The sequence below is a fragment of the Phalacrocorax aristotelis genome, chromosome 2 (genome assembly GCF_949628215.1).
Source record: "Phalacrocorax aristotelis chromosome 2, bGulAri2.1, whole genome shotgun sequence".
NCBI lineage: Eukaryota > Metazoa > Chordata > Aves > Suliformes > Phalacrocoracidae > Phalacrocorax > Phalacrocorax aristotelis.
The window spans coordinates 33349693-33367307 of record NC_134277.1 but is presented as its reverse complement, the minus strand read 5'-3'; the positions used below and the strand labels follow the sequence as shown (position 1 = coordinate 33367307).

The following is a 17615-nucleotide window of genomic DNA, read 5'->3' as shown; positions in this document are numbered from 1 at the left end:
TGGATCACTTAGTAGCACAACTACTACACTAACAAACTACAACAAGCAAAAGCAAGTCCTTAACAGAATACAGTCACCAACAGAAGAAAGGTGTTCTGAGGTTGTGTAAGTGGGGGGGGGAAAATGTACAGCTGTTTCCTACAACCTGAAATATGGTAAGAATAGAGAGTCTACCACGTTTGTCGACACTATGGAAAAAACTCATCTATCTAGCTCTGGAGACAATTCTGTACCATCTTAATGACTGGGGGCAGGGGAATATGTGTTTTGTTTGCATTTTAAAAATTTTTTGTGTATATATATACACATACACACTTAGCTTTTGAAGTATCAGCAAAAAAACCTTGTAGTCGTCTAAGTGAGGTACTTTACTCAAATTGATGTAACTTCTTGAGATGTCTTTCACAAAACAGTTCTTCCCTCCCCCCCAAGACTTCCGCCTTCAGAAAACAGACATTCACTCTGGATTATTTAAACTTGGAAAAATGCAAGTGTTTTCTTTGAAAAAATATCTATTGTTACAGCAAAAACTTGGGTTTCCTTTCAAGCAAGATCATATGATTACACGTTTATATTTTACTTTCCGCAGGAATTTACACACCCCCCATTTGCATCCTGTTATTCATTTAGCGTTTCCCTTTACTTCAGCATGCTGCGTTAATAAATTGGACCTGTTGGCTCAGTCTAGGCACTCAAGGTGACAATCAGTGCTCACTCTTGTATTTGTCAGATTTATTCTATAGGATTCTATAGGATTTTCTGCACATGTTTAACTACATTAAAATACTATGAAAGGTTTTATTTATTTTCAATACTGGATCTATCACAGTTATAGGTTGGCTAGTCTCGTTTATCTTCACTTTAGTCATTGATGCTAGCCTTTAAACACCTTCAGATAGATACTGATTATTAACCTGATTTGCAGTCCTACAGTTCAACGGCCTGAAAAGAAGTAGCAAAAAGCCTTTTTCTGCTAGAAAAGGTTAAAACTGCTTCCTCTGAAGCTATTCTATCTGAAGGTATAAATTAAACTTGCTTCATCTTACGCTGTTCAAAATGTCTTGCAAGAAGTTAAGCAACATCAAATTACTTACCTTTTCACATCTACCAGGCTTTTTAATTTTATGGAGACTACAGGAAAAATATTCTGCTATAATGCACCTAGTATATGCACTTATTTGTTGCTTGAAAAGTCCTTTCCTACAAAGCAAATCAAAATTCTACTACTTAATTCATTCTAACACAACTAAATACCCTATAATCTACAGCTATGGTCCAGTAAGGTAGCATTAGCTGCATGTTTGTCTGATGTGGATGCTGTCCTAATGTTATGCTACTGAGTTGAAAACACAGGTTACATTTGCTTCAGTTCTGGATCCACAGCAGTTAAACTGCAACCTGAAATGCAAATATAACTTCTCTGCCACTAATGCACATCTAATTCATCACCACTCTAAACAGCTGAAAGCTACCTTCATGTTGAAATTCAAAACAAGCAACTGATGTAAATTTTGGGTTGAAGTGATTATGGCTGTCTTTACACCTAAAGCCGTTAATTTTTTTTTTTTTTTCCTATACACAAATCATAGCCTTAAAACTCTTTATTCCAGGACCTTCAAATGCATATTGGGGGTGATGGGGGTGGTGTGGGGAACAAAAATCAAGGACTTCCATTACATGAGAAATTAAGATTTGCTATTATCACTCCATACCAAGTAAGGTAAAAAACTTGCAATCTTGTATTTGCTTCAGAATACATAATTAAAAAAAAGTTTCATTGAAACAGAACTTTCTGTACAGTTCTCCAAGAGAGCACAGACAAGCCAATTTCTTTCACAGAATTCAATCTGAGATGATGTCTCACAATGACTTTGATGAAACTGATGTGCCAGGAGTACTCCTTCACTACACGGGAGCAAATATTTTCATTTGAAAAGCACTGCAGAAATATTTGACCAACTCTAGCTTTGAGTAGATTCCATACTAGAATTGTCCTGAACAAGCACAGAAATCAACACACTTGCATATATTCTTCAAGGAATAAAACACAGGATACAAATTTATGAGCATCAGTCAGCTGAAGCCACTAGACACAATAAATGAAAATAAATGTTCTGTATTCTGCAGGAAAAAGTGTAACTATCTTCAAGCAGTTAGGTTTCTTCAGTCCTTCCACCCATGGTATGGAGTCACTATCAAGGGGCTGAAACACTAAATCTTAAACTGATGATGACCAAGGTTATTTTAATGGCAAAAAAAACTTAGTAAAAAAAAAACACTTGCAATTTAATATCAATTTCATTGCAAGCAAGATTCCTTAGCTACAGCTGATCAACACAATTCCATCTTCAGTATAATATTGCAAAACTTCACTGACCGATAAAAAGAAGACACTTTCTTAAATACAAGCTCCCTGCTTTATTCCAGCAATGAAAAGGACCAAACTGTTTCTCCCTTTGAAGAAACTGGCATGAAGCCAGCCATTGCATCTCATCCTACAGAACAACTGGTAGTGAAGGAGAGGAGTAGGACTCCTTGGCCAACTCTGAGATGGTGCAAGAGAACACGTGCTTGTGGCCTGATTACTACTCTGAGTGCTGCTGTATTACCCTTGCCAGGACTCGGACCAGGGGAAACCTGCCCACACAACTGGAGAACCTTAGCTGTCATTTTAATGCCTCATGCCCTGCATTAACCAGGGCTTTGACACAGGAAAGACTTTGCCTCTATTTCTTCACAAGTCACCTTTGCAATAAACTATAGGAAGGGTGCTAGCAATTATTCTACATCAAAACAAAGTCTTTCTTTATGCATCATTTAGCAAAACATACAGCTGATGGGAACTCATATGACATGTTTTGAACAGTAACGGTTTTATGAAGGCGATTTTCAGAGGGGGGAAAAAAATCTCTTCAGTATCTTTGAAAGTCTAAGGAAAAGGACTGGAAGACTCATTATGGGCAATATTACTTCCAAATCCAAAGCTTTTAAAGATTGGTGATTTAAGTGCAAAGTAAGTAGTTACATTTGGTATTGAAGAAACTGGAAAGCTTACTTTATACAGTTACATTGTATATACCCACACACTAGATGCTCCATTAAAACACAGATAGATTAACGGTTTTAAGTACTTAAACAGCTGAAATCAACATAGAGTATGAAAAGAATTTTACAAGAAGTCTAAAACCAAATAAATTCCCTACCCTTACCATCAAAAAAACTTTTGGCTCTCAGGTAACTGACGCTAAGCCTAAGAACAGACAGCTTATCCAATTTGGCGATAACATCTTGAGGGAAAGGCAGAAGGCTAGCCAAGCGGTCCAACTCTGCATTCAAGCGGTCCCTGTGCCTCTTGGATGGATTGGACTTGACTCCTTCAGCTGGGGATGGCTTTACTCTGTGGCAAAAAAAAAAAAACAAAAAACAACGCACAACATAAATGTAAGTTCCTTCCCAAAATGAAGGTAAATATTTGCCAAACCTAACATTACAAATTGTCTTTTAAACTTTAACATGCAAAATGTTTTTCCCAAGTGACTTCTGTTTCCCATTGGAAAAAAAATATCAGTCTAAGATGGTTTAACACCCACTCCACCCCCAGCCCCAACACACAGACCCTGTTAAATGAAGCAGATAGAGCTACAATAGATATTTGGAACATGTCATGAACATTTGAAGCCCATGAGATTTGGCGTTTGTTTTTTCTTTTATAAAAAGCTTCCTACACTTTCACTCAAATGTCACTTGAATTCTTCCAAATGTTCATATTAGAAATAATTAAAAAACTTTTAGTATTATCGGTGTACAAATGCATTTGATAGTACACTTTTCCACTTCAATTACAGTTTTCACAGGTGTCCTTAATTTTTGTCAATGTTTGGAACAGGCTATTGCCAACTGAATGCAACAGAAGTTTTTGTAACTTGCTAGACAATGAAGCATTCAAAACTGCACAAGAAAACAAGAGATGCAGCTCTGTCAGCAGGTAAAATCTTTGTAGCAAACACTATCGAGCTCATCCTTTAAGTCACCTCTCAGGTGAAGGCAGTGCATTTGAGTACAGCATGATGAAGGCATACCTTTGTACCTTAAAGCTTTCTGTTATGAATTAAAGTTTTTGTAAACTTGCTATTTTCCATTCATACTCATCCTGAGCTCCAATTCCAGATACTTGGATACTCACACCTTCCCACATATGCAGAAGTCGGAAGAGGTTTAAGCCCCTACTCATTTGGATTATAATTAGTCATTACAAGCCAATACTGAAACCAAATAATCTATCTGCACAAACCATAGTAGATGTTATGATATTTATTAAACAGTTTTCTAATTAAAGAGTGATTCACTCTCACTTTTCCAGTATTGCAGTTCTACTTGAAATCTGCAGCAGTTACCAGTTTGTGCTGCTCTCATACAAATGTTGGTTTGGCAAGATGTATCACTCATGAAAATACTGAGCATAAAGACTTTCAGCAGTTAATTTCTTAAATATTTCATTTAGTCTGCTTCCAAGCTTCATCCTTATATCAATTTTACGATGAGAAACTGTAAAAGCTCCAATAGATATTTTTGCCACTGCTAAAAGTAAACTGTACTGAAAAATAATTTAATCTTGTATTTCCAGTAAAATAAGTAGCAATAGAGTGGACATTCCTATTTTTAGCTTGTTTTTACTTTATGTTTCAATTACACTTCTCGTTAGTTTAAACTCAAGCCCTCCTTTTTACAGGCATTGTTTATTCAATTGTTGCTTATCAAAAACTTGCACTTAAGTCGGGCTGCCTGTTCTCTAGAGCTATGGCTGCCCTTTTGCACATTAAAGGCGGCATGCTCCTTATGTGCAGCCTGGGACTTGAAGATGCCACACTACAAAATGTTCACACACAGCAGCAACTACTTACTCCCTAGATAAAGTTAAGCTTGCTGCAGGGTCTTGTGTCTAGGACACAGTTCTAGTGCAGCTTTATCCTAAAAATGTTGGAAAAGTGGGGAAAACAGATGAATCAAAAAATACAAAAATAGCCTCTTGGAAAAAAAAACCCACACATTCATCATCAACTGCAATGGATGACAAACTAAATATTTCATTAGATGTGTGCTTTGGTCACAAGCCTTGACTTTGAGATCTGCAGCTCATCATATCCCCAAATGGATATTACACTTAAAATAATTTAGTAAAGCTTTCTTCACATTCTCTTATTCTGGCAAAATATTCACTCGTACAGCCATATGATTAACACAATTTAAATATAACTCTAACAAAATAAAGTTAAAAATCACCAAACATTACCAGTAACATTGTTACTTCATAAATATTTTTTATGTATTAAACTGCCATAAATGTAGAGACAGAATAACAAATTCCAAACTTTAAGCAAGATAACAGTTGTATATGAATCAGTGAACAGCTCACTACTATCAAATCAAACAGGACTGCTTTCGAAAAGTGAAGGTCCCCTTGGAAACAATTCAAAACAATCTTTTTCCAAATATATCAGCACTAAATACCAGCCTTCTCTATTTTCACAACTGTCCTTTGCTTTGCTTAAAACTTCTATAAGCAATTTGACAAGTTGGAATTATATGCAATTGCGCAGTTATCTCGTCAAGTGGTTAGTTAGACCTAATTAGAAAGTAAAGCAAAATCAATGATTTCTCTTTCTTCTATCTAGTTCAAAGCATAAGGATTTTCTGCATATAATATACAACATTTCTGAATATTAAGTTACTGGGTATTTACAGTACAAATCTTACCATATTCTCTCACTCCAAATCAAACACTGATTTTCCCTAACATTCCCCTTTGTTACCCAACTGAAATCCATTGTATAAAAATGGATCCTTCAGTGACGAAGAAAATAAGGACGGAAATGCTGGGGGCATAAGTAGCAAGCTAAACCATTTTCCATCCACTTATGTAAACCCTTGACACTAAAGACAGCCCTAGTTGCGTTGCAGAAAATTATCTTTGCAGAAAATTACGTGCTGTGTCAGGATTAAATCCATGCATGTGTTTCATTTAAAAGAAAAAAAGACTAAAGGAAGGAATGGATTGTAAACTAATCTTTCAGTTCTTGATCTTTTACCTTTCACAGGAAATTTGAATTCTCTAATTAAAGGCCAGAGGTCTCTGTACACTCAGTGCCTCCGAATTGAGCTATAATCCTTATCATCCAACAGCTGCAAGACAAGCAAGCACTCTTAATTCTTGTTTTAACAATTCTAAAGGATTTGCCATCATAACACTAGCTGACTACTATTTTCACAGGTCTGCTAGAGACTACTTAATCAGAAGTTTTCATTACACGTGCTTTTTTTTTTTTAATAATCACAGTGTTAATGACTGAAGGCATACATGGTAAGCATAAGTACCTGGGTCTTAATTATTATCAAAAGGCCAAAATAAGTTTTTATACTTACACACTAATTTGTATTTTTAAAGGGAAATTGAAGCAGTTCTTTGAGAAAATGAAAACACAAATTTTATTCATAATATAATAAAAACTTTGAAAAGAGGAAAAAAACACAACAACCAAGCACTGAAAAGCATGATACCTTATTAACAAGGCTGAAGTGTGAAATGAAGGTAGGAAATAAAAGAAAGTGCAAGAGCAGCACATGTTAAAACATGTTAAAAAACTTGTCTTTGTTAATGTTAAAAAACTAATTCTGTTATAAAAAACTAATTAGAAGTTCATCAAAACTGTCTTATTGCTTAGGAAAAAAGTACGTAAGAAAGAATATACATGTCAACTAGCTAATGGATTTAATCTTTTCAACTACATACATTTTCATCTCATATTTAATAGTACAGTAACACGCTATTCTTATGTATATTACTTAGTTCAGTGTAGGTCAGGTATATGAAATGTATCAGTTACCACTAAGAAAGTGTTACAATAGGGGACATCTGCCAAGAGTCTCTAATTACTTTAGCAACTGAAAAATACTTCTAGGCATTTACTCTTATTTCCCACACAAAATTTACAATTAATGAAAATTCAGCTGACAATTACTTTGGAAGCAACAGATATGACAGACTATCGACCTCTTTGATCGAGACTTGTTGCCAACCTATCTTGAAGGGGCAAGAGACCCTTTCCAGTGGCTCCTTCAGCAGACAATGAAACCAGCAAAGATTTAAGCCACTAAAGGGATGAAGTTTTTTTTTTACTAAAAAAAAAACCCTCAATAGCAACATGCTACTTGTCTGATGCTGGGCAACGGTTTGTCCTCCAGTAGTAGACAGATTTTTAGTTTGCTCAGGTTGTTTTGGTGTACAAAGGACACCAAAGCAATAGAGACAGCCAGAACTCCAACCAAGAATTAAAGTTAAACACTCAGTTTTAAAATATTTCATTACCGGTTAGAATCACAAGCAAAGGCTATTTGGAAAGAAAAAAAAAATTAAAAGTACATTCCTGTCTACTGACCATGTTATCTACATTTGTCTGTCCCCACTTGCTGCAGATTCTCCTTCTAAAAAGTTACATTTGCAAGAAGCACTGACCAAAAACCAACCAACAAAAAAAAGCCCCACAAACCTTAAAACCAGTGAATTTTAAGTAGCAGCCTACATGTAACATACAGGTACCCTGAGACTGGCAAGGTTATCATGTGTATATACTAAATTTATTCTACATATGATAAAAGCTTTATTGCCTCCATTTCAAGTAAGAGGTGCAAATTGCTGGTTGTAGCAGATACAGCTTTACACAAAGGAATCTTTTACTGATTATTTTTCTCTTCTGATGAACTTCCATTCTGATGAACTTCCATTCTGAAAGCTTGTTCTGGCACTTCTTGTTTGTTTTTCTTGAAAGAAGACATAAATAGTTTCATTTATTAAAATAAAATATCTCTGCACTGCTTTCTGAAATTACTATGTCTACTCTACAACTAAGGATCAACCAGTCAAACATTTTTCTCTGGAGTATTCAATATCATAAATGCATTTAAGCTAACACAGAACAAAACCATATCATAATTTTCTACTTAGTCTGCTAAAGAAACATGCCATTATGCTTTTCGTGCCTCCATAGTATGAAACATTTAGACACCCTCACTCTGTTCTTTGTCTGTAACATTTATGCAGTTATGCTAAACAATTCCTATACAAACACTATGAAAAAAAACCAAAAACTGGGAAAACCAGAGCTAGTAGGCAGAAAAAGATAACAACTACAAGGTGGAGCTGCATTTATATAATATCCCTCACCTAATGTTGGAATAAATCTATAGTAAACCCCACTCCCATAAAATTTGCATTTTATCCTTCCTACTGTAATGTCAGTATATTAATTCAGCAGTTCAGTTAACCACTAGAGAAAATAAATTCAAGACTTCAAAAAGCAAGAAAAAGCAGGGGCCATGCATTGCTCCCCAAGTTTCAGCGGGGAGTGAAACACCCCACAGACGTGCTGCCACCAGGGGGACTCACAGTGTTCAAACATTAAATGAGGAGGAAATTTAAAGGCTCCTCTGTTTTAAGAAAGTGATTTCTGTAGCATGTTACATGCAATTAGAGCGCACATGGTTTAGAAGGTTGGTTTTTTTTTTTCAGATGACAAGAAAAAAAAGATGAACTGCAGGAACAGTTGCCTTTTAAGTTCCCCAACGATTGCTTTTCTTTTTCAGCTGTGATACTGTAATTCCCTCCCGAATCAAACAAGCACATTTCAACACTCGGCACCGTCAGGCAATAGCCTGAAATTCCCTCCCAAGTTCAGTTCTTTACATGGCACATAGTAAAAACAGGGAGTTGGGGGTAAGGGGCAGGGGTGCGAATGGGGAAGTTTCTTAAACTGGTTTTGAGTTACTACCATGGCTTTAATGAGCTATTTGCACCTGAAGCAAGAGGTATTTCTTCTACTTCATATAATGCCATAGTTGCCGTGGATGAAAATGCATAGCTTCTTCTGTGTCCATAAACTAGCTGCCTATTGCCACAGGTTACCATTATCATGCTCCATTCAGAGTTACATATATGGCAAATAGAACAGAAGAAAACTACAGAAACAATCTCTTCTATAAGTAGTCCCAACAGTCTATATGTATCACCTTCCCCCCAGTCTTTGAAGAGCTGTGAATTCTACTGGGGGGAGGAAATATCAACTTCAAAGATATTAAAATCAGAGAACCGTCAAACCACAGGACAAGAAAGCACAACACTGGAACTATTCATAAAGTTTAAAATCTTTATTAACCAGCAGCAAGTACATCTTCCCTCTGTCTCCCAATCAGTTACAAAAGCCTATTGCTTCTCTCACTTTTTTTTGGCCTAAAGATACAGTCTGTAATTAGTTATGTGATAAATCAGAGCCCTCGGACCCACAAGCAATGTTCTGTAAGGTTGGTCTAACAGAATAAGCAACCAACGAGCATAGCCATTATGAGGAGAAAACAAACAAATAAGTGATACATGAAAGAAAAAGTCATCTTGCATTCAAATAATTTCTAGTAACCCAAGCAAGGTGGGTTAATAATCAGGCTCCGCTCCTATTTATGGGTGAGCAAATTATTTTGAGTACTTTTAATTAAAAAAAAAAAAAAACTTACTTCTCCCTTTGGTCCTAAAGGACAAAGTCCCTCAATAGATAAATGATTTCCATTAGTAATAAAAAGGCTCCAAGTTCAACTGAACAGAGAAGCTCAGACAACTTACATGAAAAGGAGATACATGGAAAAGAGTTACTTAAATAGATACTACAGTAACATAAAAGAGAAAGTTTCACATCCTTTAACTGAGACTAACCAGAATTTAATAGTAAGCCAGACGTTGAGCCATCTTACTAGCAAGGCAGCACACCTCGCCCTTTCACAATCAGAACATAAGATTTACCTTTAGCAACTAATAGTCTACAAACACCACCAATATCCTTTTATTCCTTCACAAAACCCCCCACTCATTTATGTCTTAAAAATGCAGATCTGAGTTTAATTCAGAACCTCTACATTTTTGTTTGGAAACAAATGGTCAAAAAAAGCAAACACTGCTATCTTCATACTGAATGCATCTTCTAGCATGGGAATTTTATTTTTAAAAAAAAATGCATTTTCAGACTTCCTGTGTTAATTTGTAGGGTGAAAACCCAGCCATGTACATGCATTCATTCTAACAGCTCCAACCGTAAGGAAACAAGCACTCAAGCTAATTCCCCTGCCCCCAAGACAATTGTCTGCTATAAATCTAAAACCATATCATTCACAATAGAATTTCATTAAACGTTCGTCATTCTCTCCTTTAATGCTTTTGTAGTTTCAGCAGTTATTTTACATCTACAGCAGTACCCCGCAGAAATACTCGGGGGATTTTTTGAGCTTTGCATCACAGTTAGCTTATTTTTCCTGCAACTCAGTGGTTTAGCTTTGCTACTTTTTATGACCTATAGATTCTTGATTTCCAGTTGAAAGTGCAAGCTAAGCAATCTCCTCTAGCCTGAAAAATCACCCTCATGAGAGCAGTCTTTTAGCGGAACATGCAAAACCTGGGAGTCAAACCTACAGCAGGTGCATAATGTGAAATTACTCAGGTATTAAGCTGTTCCCAGAGTTTCAAAAAGATAAATTAATAAACAAAAAGACACTATACAGCCAGACTTTTTTTTTTTCGCCTCTTCCGACCGGTCTGCAGCACTTCGGTTTGTTTGGAGCTGAGCAAATAAAAACATCTAATGTAATACCGGAGGGTTAAAGCTGCTTCGATCCTGCCAGGGAGGCTAAAAATAGCCATAAACGATGGGAAGCGGCCGAGCCTTTCCCGGCTCCGACCCCGCGCTCCCCGCAGGGACACCTGGGCGCCCGGCAGCGTGCGGGGCGGTGCGGGGCCACCGCGGCAGGACCCACCCGCCCACCGGCGGCGGGACCGGCTCCGGCGCGGGGAGCGCGCCCTCACCTCACCCGCCTCCCAATCTAGGTCAGCCGGCCGCGCCGCGCTGCCGGCACCGCTCCCTCCTTCCACCGAGCCGGCCCTCCGCGCCCCGGCTCTCCTTTTTTTTTTTTTTTTCTTTTTTCCAACAAAAAAAAAGCTAAAACCAAGAAACCCCCTCCGGCACCACCTCTCCCTGCCGCGCCACCGGCCGCCCCGCCGGGCCTCCGCGGCGCGGTGCCGGGACGCCGGCCGGTCCCTCTCCCTCCCTCCCGCCCCGCGGGGCCGCTTACATTTTCTGCACAGGTTTCCGCCGCTTGCGACTCGCGTAGGTGACATTGGGGTTCATCCTGCCGCGGTTCCAGCGCCCCGCGCCGCGGGCTCCGGGGGCCGCCGCCCTCCTGCCCGCCTCGCCCCGGCTGTCGGGAGCGGGGGGAGCCCCACCGGCGCCGCAGACCCCTCGCCTCGCCCACGGGCCCGGCCCTGCTGCCCGCCCGCAGCGCTCTCGTTCGCTCGCAGCGGCGGTGGCGCCTTCCCCGGCCGGGCGCGGAGGGGAGGCGGAGGCGCTACAGGGCGGGGATCCCAGGTGATCGGCGGCGGCTACACCCACTCACCGCCCCCGGAGGGCACAGGTGTGGGGGCGGCCGGGGCTTTCCAGCGCCGCTCGCCCCGCCGGCGCGACGCCGTCCCCCGTCCGAGCTCCCTCTGCGGCGGCCTCTGCACCCCGGCGCGGCCGCCGTCTGCTGGCCGAGCGCCTGTCAGTGTGCACGGCGCCGGGCCGGGCCGCGCCGCCCCGCCCCGCCCGGCCCAGCCCCGCGCCCGCTCCTCCCGCCGCAGCCGCCGCCGCCGCCGCCGCCACGGTCCCCCGGCCGCGTCCCGCCCCGCCCGGCTGACAGCCGCCGCCGCCGCGCCCTCGCCGAGGAGGCCTCTGGCGGCGGCGGGCCGGAGGGAGGAGGGGGCGGCCATGCCGCCATGTTGGGAAGGTCAGGCGAGGAGAGGGAGGGCCGGCGCGGCACCGCGGGGGGCGCCGGCGGCCCCGGGGGGGGCGCGACGGAGGGGCTCGGGGATGGCGATGGGATGGGAGAGGGAAAATCCCCGAGAAACCCCGAAGGAAAACCTCCTGTGGTGGCCGGGGAGGGGTGCGCGGACTGCTTCCGCGGCAAGTGAGAAGGAAGGTGAGCTCCAAGCGCCCAGGTAGCCCCAGCAACAAAACATAACCGGGGGGGGGGGGGGGGGGGAGATATACAAATCACAGCGTTCAGTTTTGAAATAAAAATGGCACTAACTCGGTGGCAAGACAAGCCCTGTGTCTGTCACCCACCCCCGTCCCTGTCGCCTCCTCTGCTTCCCGCCTCCCTCGGGCTGAAACCGTCGCGGCCGCAGGTCGCCCAGCAAAGACACCAGAAATGACAAGCGACAGCCCAAATTAGGGGTGGGGGAGCCCTGGGTAGGAGTCCTTGCCGGGGGCGGGGGCGGGTGGGAGAGGAAATGCACCGGGCTCCGCCGAGGACAGGGACAGCAGGATACCGAGGAAGGAAAGGCACCTGGGGCGAGGTTGCCGCTCGCTCGGCGCGGTGAGGACCGACGGGGCTTACGGGACGAGGAGGCGGTTCGTGTCTCATTCGGGGGTAAATCCCTGAGTTATTGCACTGACATTTTAAGATAAACACATATTTTGAAGGAAAGGAGCAGCATCGCGAAAAGTAAGAGGTGCTGCCAAACTGCTGACAAATAAAACCATCCAAGAAGAGCCCCGGTGCCTTTCTGACCCGCCGCCGCTCCTCCCGCCCATTTTCTTCCTCTGTTTCCTTTCGCAGGAGCAGCAGCAGAGCTCTTCCCCCAGAATAACCGCAATAAATTTTATCTCGAAGCTAAACTTGGGAGCCTGGGAGTCTCCCTGTGTAAACACAACTTGTTCGCGGTCACGGCGGAGACGGGAGCTGGGAAGCGCTCCCCTCGCTCCCCCCCCCAACCCCACCCGCGTCCCGCGGGGGACGGCTGAGCCCGGCCGCCGCACAGCGACCGCAGCCGTGGGCTCAGCCCCGGCCCCGCCGCCCCGGCCCCCCGCAGCCGCCCCCGCCACGCAGCCGGGAGGCTGAGGCAGTGTCCGTGGTGCTGGTGACCGTCTGCCCGTCCGCCGGGGCTGGCCTTGCTGCGAGCACTGCGCCAGCGGCTACGAGCTCGCACCTTCCCTCGCTGGTTACCGAAGCCCCGGTTGTGCCAGCGTTTCTGCTCCGCTCTGCCGACGGAGGTGGTTAGCCGTGGCCCAGGTATTCCCGCACGGCAAAACCCTGGGATTGTGCAAAGCCCGGCCCCAGCCAAGCGGTTGGGAGCGGCGCCTGCCCCGCAGCACAGCGCCTTCCCCCGGGGCCGGGGCCGGGGCGCCGGGGCCGCTCTCTGTCGTCCGCTGCGTCCCGCCGCCCAGGCCTCCTCCGCCGCTCCCCCGCCCCCCCCATCCTCCTCCTCCTCTGCCCCCTCCTCCTCGGGCCCTCGCAGCTGGAATTAGACAGTATAACGCGCGCTTGTTTACCGGCTTAATTTCTAAGGTTTAATTGCCTGGGAAGCTATCCCACATGCGAAATACACTGAAGCCACAATATGCAGATAAAATTAATTTGACTAAGCTTTAACGATGCTAGTGGGCTTGTTAGTATGCCAGGTGTTGATCAAATGGTGTTTTGAAAAATATGTCTTCAGCAATCAAAATTTTTGAGAAAAATAGGGTAAAAGAACCATACTCCTTACGAGGTCAGTGCCTTGCAGTCACATTCCTGACACATTCCTGGCCAAACACCTTTGCAGAGGACGTTGACTATTAACTACCTTCTGTCTCTCCTCAGTCCCTTTACTCTTCACTCTCTCTTCCCTCTTCACAAGATCTTGCCGGCACCCTGGAAAAAAGGTAAGCAATACTGTACACCATGTCTTACTTCCTTCTCTTCTCCAGCCCCTTTCGTCTTTTGATTTTAGGAGTCTAACTGGAAATGAATGTGTTTTCTTCACTCCTTACCCACCCATCTATCCAAGCACTGAGCTTCTTCCAACCTAAACTTCCCAGTTCCTTTCACTACTCTTTTCACCCCTAGGCTCTCCCTGCTCACTGGTTTCTTCCTCTGTCAACACAAGTGTGCTGCGACCACTCCACACACAACACAAATTGCTGCTCTGCTTTCATTGTTCTCTTCAGCTACATTATCTTTGTGTTGAAAGCTTACAGGCATTGTTTAAGTCTCCTCTTCTTCTAATTTTTAATTTAATTGCTTCCAGTCTATCTTTTACTTCCTCACTGAGATTGAACAAAGTCTCTAGCAACTTCTTATTCTTCACTGGACCTCAAGATCTCAACGGTTTCTTGACCTCCTGTGCTACTTAGATACTGTCAGAGACACCCAGGCTTATACTGGGTGCTCACCTGCCAGTTCCAAATCTACCGGGGGCTACATGAAGAAGGAAGTAGGTTTTAGCTTCCCGTGATGGACTTCATCTCCCAGTTCCCTTCTGGGGCCGTAGGAACTTGCATGGTGTCAGTGAGGTACTGGCATTACTCTTCAACTCCCTAATCTGGAAATAGAGAGTAAGGAAAGCTCATGCTGCTAGGCAGAAACAACATCTTTTGTACATTTGCCATCCACTGCCCACTATTGGAAATCCACTCCTATGGGTCAGCCATCTATCTAACAACAAATATGAGATTTCAGATGTTCAGCACCCAGAGTCACAGAACACATGGGGAATTTTCTTACGTGCCACTGGGGCCTTTTAGACACAGTTACCTAAAAAATTATATACCACATTATCTGCAGCTTTTGCAAATCTGTCCTCTCCTGATGTTCTTGCCATCTCTTTGCCTAATCCATTGTCTCAGTGTTTTCTATTTGATATTTTCAGTACAGTAGAGATCTTGCTTCATATTCAGAGTAAACCAAACAAAAACTTCAGCAATCTTAGAGCCTTCTTTACAGCATAAGTTTTTTGTTGGGCTTTCTTTTTATTATTATTCTTTTTCAAAGTAGTATTTTGTCAGGTTTAACAACATGTTTGGTCTTGCAAAGGATGGCTGTGGCTGATGTCATGTGGACAATTGAAGGCATTTAAATCCTATGCTGATCACTTTCAAGTGTATTGTACAGCCCTAACTAGTCTCTTCTCATTTTATCTATAGGCTAGTACCCAGCTGGCTTATTGGGTCTAAACTAAAGATCACATCTTCCCTTAATAAATCCTCCCGAACCACTAGTGATCACTTTTCTCCTCATTGCTCAAATCCAGCATTTCTGCCTTTGAAGTCATGAATCGTGATGCCATCCCATGATGAAAACTTAAGAAAAAAGTGTTTGTACATCTAGTGAACCTTGCCTTTCCCTACCCCCTGCACATGTGAGGTGCCATATTAATGAATACATTCTTCTGTATAGAGTACGCTTTGTGATTATCATCCTCTGAAACTTCCAGAGCTCTCGCTTGTCAGCAGTCACATCTGCTGCCCTGACTCCAACACGAGTGATATTCTTTTGCTCCACACATCCGTTCTGCCCAATTTCTGCTTCTCCTGCCCTGTGCAGTCCCCTCGTCAGCTCTGTCTCCTGTCCCCTCACTCATTTCACGAGGTGGGAGCTGTTCAGAAGAGGGGACTTCTACTAAACAGACAGAAATCCCTGAGTGGGCTGGAATTTCACAGGATCATCACGAGACCAACAAAAATCTTGTCATTTGGGAGGAATTTATAAGAATTATAAACACTGCTTGTTATCTTAGGGTCATCTCTGACTCATTTCTAGCCTTTATCCTACTCTTTCTGTCCATGGCCAAAATTTTACTTCCCTCAACTTAATTCTATGTGCTTACTTGTTCTAGCTATCTCCAGTGCAAATAACACAGAAGAAATCTGGTCTGGTTTGGTTATCTGTCATTTCTTTTCTGCCTCCCTGGAGATGAGGAAAGAGGATTGTGATGTCAAATTGTGATTTATGCATTTCAGATTTTGGGGTTATACAGAACTACTGCCAATTTAGGTGTTTTTGTTCTGTTAAGAAAGAATATAGTAACTCAGATTACTCTCTTCGTACACAAATCAGGGAAACAATTATCTAGGGAAGCTGAACTAGAGTCAGTGAATAGCCTATGTAGTGATTCTTCAGTGACTAGGAAGGTCACACAAACGTTTTACTGTGAGGAACTAGGAATATAAAGGGAAATTCTGCCCCACCTTTTTAAAACTTAAAGAGAAATAATTAGACATAGGAAAAAGAAGCTCAGTAATGGGACTAATAGTACACTGATTTAGGATAGCTTTTCTTACAGAAGCCTCATTTGCAGGTACCAGTTGAACTATGTGAAGTTTTAAAGAGAATTAGATTAACAAGAAACATTTTTCCCCTGCTACTTATATTTTTGTCAATATACGACAGAACCATCACATTCTTTTTCTTTTCTCCTGTCCCCACATCTGGCTCCCCACTCCCACTACCATTGCAGGAGCTTCTGGCATGCCAGTGTTTAAAATTGCACCCAGTTTTCTACTGAGTATTTGCAGGAGTTGAAGAGCCACATAAAGGATGAAAAATTTGAAACATAATTAATGTTTGGGCAAGTAGACTATGATCCGCACATAATGGTTAGTGCTGAAAGGTCTTTGTTAATAAGGCTATTTTAACTATTTTAAATTCATTGAATTGCACTCATCCAATGAAATCTATAGTCTTAATTGTTCTGACAAGGGTCAGAAAAAAAATCCTGAGTAGACAAAACCACATTTAGAGAGAGTGTTCAAGATTTTTCCACTTTGAGAAAATCTGAGAAATTAATAAACGTCATCTGTGAGGCAGGATCATGATTCTGCTCAGACCCTATGATATGTAAAATGAAAAACATGTTTTGCCTGCAAGTATAGGAGTAGAGGAACAATATCGTTATAGAGTAAGTATAAAAATCAATACATTGCTTACTATTCCCAGGTTTTCTCTCATATACAGAAATGAGCATAAGAGTTTATGCAGAAACTTACTCTCATTTAAAGAGAACTCTCTTATTTTAGTCTAAACCAAAAAGCTTCTGAAGAGCTATACAGATATAGCAAGCAACTTAATTAACCTTGCCTGCCTAAAACATTCAGCAGCCCTCTTCCCCCACAAACATTGAAAGTAAATTATGTTGTATGGCTAATATAGTCTTTACATTATGATTCACAATGAGTTTCACGTTTTTGTCTTGAAAAGTAGAGACACTCATTATTTTAATCCTGCATAATCCACTCCCAGTCAAGTACTGAAAGCCATAAAGTAATCAGTGGTAACAAGTCATCCCCTCCCAAGGGCAAGTTAGGAGGCCCTGGTAGAACCTCTTAACCAAGGCAGCAGCAGTTAGACACCTGTATGACCGACTGCAACTTGTTCCTTCTCCTTTCTTTCCTTGTCAAAGTTTATGTGTGTTATGTCAATATACAAAGAATTATGTCTGTAACTACAAATGCATTTAAAGGTTTCTGCTTTTAGCCATTTATGCTTTTTAGACATCTGTTTCTGCAGGCATTGTACGGTGTTTCTGACAGTCAGTCTCTCAGGATCAACAAATACCTTCTGTTCCCAGGATCCTTCCCTGCCACCAATGCTCACCTGCATTCAACTTATCAGACCCATACTATTATATTTTCTTGGTTTTCAAACTAAGGTGGCTGCATGCAAACTGGAGATAGCCACAGGCCTGTGCTAACCCCTGGACTGCCCCTGGGAACGATGTGGGAACATGCCAA

General features: G+C 42.3%; 1 protein-coding gene across 1 annotated transcript in view; it reads right to left on the bottom strand.

Annotated features, from left to right (window-relative positions):
* Positions 1–11590, bottom strand: part of AHR (aryl hydrocarbon receptor) — a 64367-nt gene extending 52777 nt beyond the window's left edge. The window contains exons 1-2 of the mRNA XM_075082968.1: positions 11161–11590; positions 3210–3397 (exon numbers count right to left, since the gene is read on the bottom strand). Of these exons, the coding sequence (XP_074939069.1) occupies positions 3210–3397; positions 11161–11216 (244 nt within the window). The 5' untranslated portion in view covers positions 11217–11590. The remainder of the gene's footprint in view (positions 1–3209; positions 3398–11160) is intronic.
* Positions 11591–17615: the final 6025 nt, after the last annotated feature.